The sequence below is a fragment of the Cannabis sativa genome, chromosome 8 (genome assembly GCF_029168945.1).
Source record: "Cannabis sativa cultivar Pink pepper isolate KNU-18-1 chromosome 8, ASM2916894v1, whole genome shotgun sequence".
NCBI classification, from domain to species: Eukaryota; Viridiplantae; Streptophyta; class Magnoliopsida; order Rosales; family Cannabaceae; genus Cannabis; species Cannabis sativa.
The window spans coordinates 29,207,149-29,216,220 of NC_083608.1; the positions used below are offsets into that span (position 1 = coordinate 29,207,149).

At 36.1% G+C, this 9,072-nt stretch overlaps 1 protein-coding gene across 1 annotated transcript; it reads right to left on the reverse strand.

The window, feature by feature from the left end:
* Nucleotides 1-7,713: 7,713 nt before the first annotated feature.
* On the reverse strand, nt 7,714-8,349 carry LOC133030534 (uncharacterized mitochondrial protein AtMg00860-like). Its single transcript, XM_061103309.1, has 2 exons — nt 8,172-8,349; nt 7,714-7,904 (listed from the first exon to the last, which is right to left on the reverse strand). Exons 1-2 carry the CDS (start codon nt 8,347-8,349, stop codon nt 7,714-7,716), a joined length of 369 nt encoding a protein of 122 aa, XP_060959292.1.
* Between the last annotated feature and the right edge of the window lie 723 nt (nt 8,350-9,072).

Sequence of the window (9,072 nt, forward strand, 5' to 3'; positions counted from 1 at the left end):
AGAAAAGAAGGAGGCTGCTGCAATACAAAGCTTGAAGGAGGAGAAGATGAGGGGCGGCTGCTAGGGTTTTTAAGAAAGAAGAAAACAAGATGGAGAGGGAGGCTGAAGTGTTTTCGGCTACTAGCTTTGAAGAAGAGTGATTTTGTTGCTAGGGTTTTCATCAACAAAAAAAGGGGAGGCTTTTATACTGCCATAAAAGGCAGTAGAGCTTTGAAAAGGAATATTTGGTTTTTGAAAAGGGAATATTCCCTTGTGATCCTCACAAAGGGAGAAAGACATTTTTACCCCTGGTTTTTGACTGTTGGGGTGTTGGGTGTAGGGGCAGTTTCAGACTGCATAATTTCCTACAGTGGTATCAGAGCTCGGGGAAGCAAGAAGATTCAACAACACCTGGAAACAACGTCAAGAAACAAGAAAGATCATCAAAACATTGAAGAAGCCAAATCTGAAATTATCAAGAAATTGATAAAGAGGAAAACTCTAACCTAAACTTTGTCTTGTTACATTCTTGCTTTTATTATCTTGTTATAATAATTAAACATGAGTAATATTAGAGTGGATGTTGACAAGTTTGATGGATCGGAGGACTATAGGATTTGGAGGAAGAAGATTAGAGCTTTTCTTGCTCATAACAAATTACTTAGGGTTCTTAGTGAACCTATAGAATGGCCAGAAAATACTTCTAAATCTACACAAGAAGAACTTCTTGAAACTGCTACTGGTTTAATCATTTTTAATTTGTCTGATGCTATTATCAGGTTAGTTGACAAAGAAGATATTAAATTGGCTAATTCTGGTGAAAATGAGGCATTAAGTGATGAGAACCAAGCCATCATCATCTTAAACTCATTACCTGAATCCTACAAAGAAGTGAAGAATGCCATTAAATATGGTAGGACAAAAATTACTTTAGAAGAAGTGATTTCAGCCTTGAAGTCAAAGGACTTGGAGATCAAGAATGAGAAGCATGGAGGTTCTAATGGAGAAGTAAACTTCAGTAGAGGGAGACCAAATCAAAGAAAACATGGACACTACAAAAGTAAAAGTCACAGCAGAGATCACCACAAAGGAAAGAGTCACAACAAGGGAAGATCAAACTCAAAAGAACCCTCTGATCCTACGGGATACTACAACTGTGGCAAGCCAGGGCATTTCAAGAGAGATTGCTATTTTCTAAACAAAGGCAAACCAAATAAATATAAAGGACAGGGAGAAAATTCTAACTATAGACCTAATTTTTCTAAAAATAACCAAGCTAATTATGGTGATGGTTATGAAAGTATTGATAGTGGTGAAGTATACATTGCTGCATCATCTTTTAAAGATGATTGGATTTTAGATTCAGGTTGTACCTTTCATATGACTAATGACAAAAGTTATATGTTTGATTACAGGGAATCTAAAGGAGGAAAAGTGATCGTAGGAAACAATCAGACCTGTGAGATTAAAGGGTCGGGATCTATCAGATTTAAAATGTATGATGGGATAGTAAGAACCCTAACAGCAGTGAGGTATGTGCCTAATCTCTCTAGAAATCTAATTTCTATTAGTGTGCTTGATGATTTGGGTATTGTGAGTAAGGTAGAGGCAGGTCATATGAAGCTTAGTAGAGGAGCACTAACAATCATGAAAGGAATCAAAAATGGTGGACTTTACTACCTACAAGGCTCTCCTATTTCAAGCTGTAACATTACAACTCACAACGACAAAGAAGATGAGATAGCTACTCTATGGCACAGAAGATTAGGGCATATAAGTTAGAGAGGCTTGCAACTCATGAGTGAGCAACAACTGTTGGGTAAGGATAAAGTGAGTAAACTAGATTTTTGTGAACATTGCATACTTGGAAAGCATCACAGATTAAAGTTCACAACAGGTACTCACAACTCTAAAAGAATACTTGAGTATGTACATTCTGATTTATGGGGTCCTAAAAAAATCAGTACTCATGGTGGCTGTTCTTATTTTTTATCTATAGTAGATGATTATTCTAGGAAAGTATGGATATATCTACTTAAGAATAAAAATGATGCTTTTACAAAATTCAAACATTGGAAATTATTGGTTGAGAACTTAACTAATGAAAAGCTGAAAACTTTAAGAACTGATAATGGTTTGGAATTTTGTAACAATGAATTTGACCTCTATTCTAAAGAAAATGGCTTGCAGCGACATAGAACAGTGAGGATTACACCTCAGCAAAACGGGGTGGCTGAAAGAATGAACCGCTCCATACTGAACAAAGTAAGATGTATGCTACTTCAGTCAGGATTATCTCAAGGATTTTGGGGAGAAGTTGCCTTGACAGCAGTTCACCTAATCAATAGAAGCCAATCAAGAGCAACTGAAGGTAAAACTCCCGAGGAGAAATGGTCAAGTAAACCTCTAAACCTTTCTCATTTGAAAGTTTTTGGATGTGCTGCTTATGCACATCAAAGCATAGGAAAACTTGAACCTAGGGCTTTAAAGTGTGTTTTCTTAGGGTACCCCGAAGGGGTAAAAGGGTATAGACTTTAGGTAAAGGAAAAAGGGGATTTAAAACTATGAATAGTAGAGATGTTATATTCCAAGAAAATATTTTTCCTTGTTTACCTAAGGAAAAGTCTAGTGCAGGAATGGAAGATACTAACCCTGCAGGTACAAACCTAGAAGTTAAAACAGGTTCTAATCAGGTGGAACAAAATGGAGAGACACCGGGAATGGTTCAGGTGGAACCTAACCAAAACCAGCAGCCCATGAACAATGGTCAAGGGGGAGGAACTGATGCTCAACAAGAGATCAGGGATGAAGACACCGAAGAGGACCTTACAAACTATCAGTTGACAAGGGATAGATCTAAGAGGACTCCGAAGCCTAATCAGAAATACAGCTACAACATTTGGAGTGAATAATTGGTTTATGCTCTTCTAACAGATTTGGAAATGGATGATATGGAACCCAAGACTTATAATGAGGCAGTTAATGGAAAGAATTCTAAGGAGTGGAATAAGGCCATGGATGATGAGATGGGATCTCTCAAGAAGAATAAGACTTGGATTGTGGTACCAAGACCCAAGGGTAAAAGTATTGTGTCTTGTAAATGGTTGTTCAAGCACAAGGAAAGAAGATCTAAAAATGAGCCTATAAGGTACAAGGCTAGGCTAGTCGCTAAAGGCTTCACACAAAAAGAAGGTATCGATTTCAATGAGATTTTCTCTCCGGTGGTGAAGTATAAAATGATTAGAGTGGTCCTAAGCTTAGCTACACAGTTTGACATGGAGATAGATCAGATGGATGTTACCACTGCCTTTCTCCATGGGGAATTGGAAGAAGAACTATAGATGACCCAGCCAGAAGGGTATGTAGAGAAAGGAAAATCGAACCATGTTTGTAAACTGGTTAAGTCCTTGTATGGACTCAAGCAATCCCCTAGGCAGTGGAATAAAAGGTTTGACACCTTTATGATGAAACAAGGTTTTTCAAGGAGTTACTATGATGCATCTTTCTATCACAAGGGAACTGACATCAATACGGTCATCTACTTGTTACTTTATGTAGATGACATGCTTATTATAAGCAAGGAGAGATCTCAAGTGGATGAGATGAAGAGGCAACTCAAGACAGAGTTCGAGATGAAAGACTTGGGAATAGCATCTAAGATACTGGGTATCACTATAAAGAGGGACAGAAAGTTGGGAAAACTATTCTTGACACAAGAGGACTACATTCAAAAGATTATAGAGAAGTTTTCAACGAAAGATTCAAAGAAAACTTCTCAACCAATAACTAGCCAGTACACTTTAACAAAGGAACAATGTCCTGAGACTGAAGCAGAGAAGGAAGCAATGAGTAAAGTGCCTTACTCAAGTGCTGTTGGGACTATTATGTACTTGATGGTTTGTACAAGGCCAGATCTGGCCTTTGCCATAAGTACCTTGAGCAAATACATGGCAAACCCAGGAAAGATTCATTGGCTTGCAATGAAATGGGTTTTCAGGTACCTAGTAGGGACACCTAAGGTTGGACTCATCTACAAGCAACAAAAGTTCAGCACCAACATAGAAGGATACAGCGATGCCGACTATGCTGGGGATAGAGACAGTAGAAAGTCTACTTCATCTTACATGTTTCTACTAGGAGGAAACTGTGTGAGTTGGAAAGCCCAACTCCAACCTGTGGTTGCACTTTCAACAACAGAATCGGAGTACATATCAACCACAGAAGCTATTAAGGAAGCCATATGGATGAAAGGACTCTTGACAGAGATCAAGTTACTTAAGTAGGTTCCTAGAGTGTACTCAGACAGTCAAAGTTGTGTACACTTGTGTAGGAACCCTGTGTTCCATGACCGGACTAAACATATAGAGATTAAGTACCACTTTATAAGGGACAAGGTGACTCAAGGTGAGATACAAGTGGAAAAAGTTCCTACTGAGGAGAACCCAGCAGATATGGGAACTAAGGTGGTGACTCTCAACAAGTTCAAACATTGTATGAACCTGTTGGGAGTTGACACAGGATGGTAAATGGACACATAATCAAGCAATGACCCTCAAAGACAGCAACAAGTAATTAAATACAGCAAAAGGCAAAGATCTTTTGGGACTGTTAGTATGGAAATTTAGGTGGAAATTGTTGGATAACTTCCCATACTAAATATCTCATAAATTAAGTTACAAGGAAAAATAAATAAGACCTTTTACAAAGCCTCAACAGACCATTATAACTCATAGAGTTGTCGGTTCTGTTTTCATAGGCCTAGATCTTTTATTTCTTTACAATATAAAGAAGTAAATAAATATCTCAAGACTCTAACAAACTTTCAGCTTTACAAGGAAAATATCAACAACAGATTACAACTATTTCTCAGCTCAGAAACAAGCACAATAACAGCCAACAACAACAATGTAAATCGATGTACAACCTTCCACTTTCACAAGTGTGGTATTCGGCTCCTGTAGAGAGAAAAAGGCAGCAGTGTTTTCTTTTGTAATCACCCTCAGAGACAAGAGAGAAAAATATAGAGAGTTAGTGAGAGATATTGTAAGATAAACCAAGAGAAATAAAGTGAAGAAAGGAGAGGAAAAATGTTGAGATTACCTGCTGGTTTGTAGCATGGAATATCCATGAACTTGTAATCCGGCTTTGACATTCATAGTGGAGATTCAAGCGTCTTTGAGGGAAGCTTGACGGAGATGTACCCTTGATTTTAAGGGGAACTCCGAAATCAAATCTGTAGTGTTCTTCTTTATTTTTTGTTGTGTTTTTTCGGCTTTTATCTTCTAAAACCAACGAAGATCATTTTAGATCTTTGTTGCTACTATTTTGTCTCTCGGTTTTGTATGTGTGTTGCAGGTTTGAAGGAAAACAAGAAGTCGGCCATTGAAGCTACTGTTGTAGCTTGAAGAAGAAAGGAGGAAGAAAAGAAGGAGGCTACTGCAATACAAAGCTTGAAGTAGGAGGAGATGAGGGGCGGCTGCTAGGGTTTCTAAGATAGAAGAAAACAAGATGGAGAGGGAGGCTGAAGTATTTTTGGCTTCTAGCTTTGAAGAAGAGTGATTTTGTTGCTAGGGTTTTCATCACCAAAAAAAGGGGAGGCTTTTATACTGTCATAAAAGGCAGTAGGGCTTTGAAAAGGAATATCTGGTTTTGAAAAGGGAATATTCCCTTGTGATCCGTACAAAGGGAGAAAGACATTTTTACCCCTGGTTTTTGACTGTTGGGGTGTTGGGTGTAGGGGCACTTTCGAACTGCATAATTTCCTACAAGGGAATATTCTTTTGTGATCCGCACAAAGGGAGAAAGACATTTTTACCCCTGGTTTTTTTACTGTTGGGGTGTAGGGTGTAGGGGCAGTTTCGGACTGCATAATTTCCTACAGGTTTCTTTTTGCATATAAATTTTTCAATTTTAAGTCCAGAAACTTAGCTAATATTTCAAGTAAATAATGTTAAAAGAATCACTTATTAGAAGTTAGCTAATACTCTGTATTTTATTTTATATGTTGATTTCATTTTCTACTATTTTGGTTATCTATTGATATTTATATGTGATTTAACTAAAAAAAAAAAGAAGCTTGGCTACTTGTTCTCTTAATATTAATTTTACTTTTTTTTAATAATTAGTAGGTGGTTGTTTTGCATAAGGATAAAAAAGTACAAAACCTCATTTCATGTTCTTTTTAAGGCAGTAGGTAATCATGGAATTTCTTATTTTTTGTTTATAGTAGTGTAGATCACTTAAAACTATGATTACAGTATTATTCTCTTCTTAAAATCTTGTGTATAACTGTAATTCTCTAGAGATCACTAATTGTCCCTCCACAGCTAACTTATAGAAAAAAACGAGCTCAAGAAAGTCTTATCACATTTGTAATGTATGGAAATTAATTTCATGAGATGTTACGCTCTAAACATGGTAGGTACTATTTAACTTTAACATGTTGTTGTTTTAAATGCACTGATAAATTTTATTATTAAGATTTCTAATATCTATTTTATTATTTTTTTCTTTTTGGCAGGAAATGGTCAAGTTCGATGTTAGTCTCCAATCTAAAGTGTCGTTTAGACTTAAGAAATAAAAAGCGCACCAAGAACACTCGAGCACCAAGATTATTTTTAAAAGTGTTGTGTGATTAATGTTTCTAGTAAGTTTTGGGTTGTATACTGTAAGAAATGTATATTATCAGTGTTTTCAATATTCGTTTTTTTTTTTTTTTTGGTAAAGGATCTCTATAGTGAATAAATGATATACTTTAGTTTTTTTTTAGTGATGTTAATATGTTATGTTTCACTTTTTATAATAATTATTAATAAAAATATAAAAAAAATATTAAAATTAATCATTGAGGGCCATATAATCCATTTCAAATATCAAGTATGATCTAATTAGTGTGCCACATGGATAAATAGGAATGTGCCATATTTCATCTTATGTGGCTACCACGTCACTCACCATGTCATACATTGAGTCATTAGTGCCAACTCGTTATGTGGGGTCCATTAAATATTTTATCTACAAATATGAATAATTGTAGGCAAAAATCTTTCTCCACAATCTTTTGTCTACAAACAAAAATTATTTGATTATTTGTAGGTAAAGATATTTACCTACATTTCTATTACTTTTACCCACACTTATAATTTGTAGATAAAGACCCTATTTTCTTGTAGTGAATATTAAAAACCTGATTATACTTATCTAATTAAATCCACAAAAAGACAAAAGCTTATGGGGCAAAATGACCTTTTTGCCCCTCCCACACTAAAAGTCATAAAATGGCTTTAAGGGGTATTTTTGGAAAATTCTAATATCCCGACTATTCCCGACATTCCCAATGTCAAAACAATTGTCCCGCTACTAAAAATACTAAGATGTGATTCTAATAGCCATACACCGGGTTCCAAAATTGTCGGGCACAAAATATGCAAAATTATGAAATTTCTATATGTGACATAAAAATACATTCTCAATTCAAATAAATCATCATAAATAATTAATTCCGTATTAATAAATAATCTTCATAATAAAGCCCTAATTATCTGCTAATTTCCAAATTAAAGCTAATCGGTCTTTATAGTCATCCTGCATCAGGACAGACCCTAAATCCTTTGTAGATGCATCACAGTATACCACATACTTTTCTTTATCTGATGGTAAGGCTAACACCGGTGCTGTGACTAGTCGCTTCTTTCGTTCATGGAAACTGGCTTCACACTTATCAGACCACACAAACTATTGGTTCTTCTTAGTCAATTCTGGCAATGGCATGGAGATCTTAGAAAAATCCTCTACGAAACGACGACAGTATCCAGCTAAACCAATAAAGCTTCTAACCTCATAAATTGTCTTTGGTCTCGGCCAATCTCTAACTGATTCAATCTTTCCCGGATCGATCATAATACCATTTTCACCGACAATATGACCTAAAAAGGATACTTGGGATAACCAGAACTCACACTTCTTAAACTTAGCATAAAGTTTGTTTTCTCTAAGTCATTGTAAGACCATTCGAAGATGTTGCTCATGTTTTGCTTCCGACTAAGAGTATACAAGGATGTCATCGATAAACACTATGACAAATTTATCAAGGAAATCCCTGAACACTCTATTCATAAGATCCATAAAGGCTGTTGGAGCATTAGTCAATCCAAAAGACATAACTAGAAACTCATAATGTTCGTACCTCATACGAAATGCAGTCTTCGGAATGTCTTCCTCTCGAATTCTCAACTGATGATACCCTAACCAAAGATCCATCTTAGAGAAGATTGTCTTCCCTTGAAGGTGATCAAACAAGTCATCGATTCTTGGAAATGGATACTTGTTCTTCACTGGAAGATTTTTCAACTCCCGATAATCGATACACATGCATTTGAAGGGATCCATCCTTCTTCTTGACAAACAATACCAGAGCTCCCCATGTGAATAAATTGTGTCGAGTAAATCAAATGTCTAACATATCCTGAAGATGATCTTTCAATTCCTTAAATTTAGATAGAGCCATCCTATATGGTGCTTTAGAAACAGGCTCTGCTCCCAGTATCAGATCAATAGCAAAATCTATTTCATGTTGGGGTTGTAAACTAAGTAATTTCTCAAGAAACACATCTAGAAACTCTTTAACCACTCTCACATATTTAGGCCCAACTGTTTCGAGTCTAATGGTATCAATCACTACTACTAAATAACCTATATACCCATCTTGTAATAAGTCTCTAGCTCTCAATAGCGATGTGATTGGAATTCGAGAGCCTTGAACTCTTCCCACAAATACAAATGGTTTCTCACCTACCGGTTGAAAAGTTACCATCTTTCTTATGCAGACAATACTAGTTGCATACTTTGATAAGAATTCCATCTCCAAAATGATATCAAAGTCTGCTAAAGATAACTCGATAAGATCAGTACTTAACTCCATTTCATCCACTGTAATCGGTACAACCTTAATCCACCTCCTAGAGATAACTAACTCCCCACTAGGTAAAAGGGTTCTGAAACCTAATTCATAACTATAACAGGGCCTACCTAGTTTATCAATTACTCTTGATGCCACATAAGAGTGTGTAGCCCCTGAGTCAAACAATAAAGTAA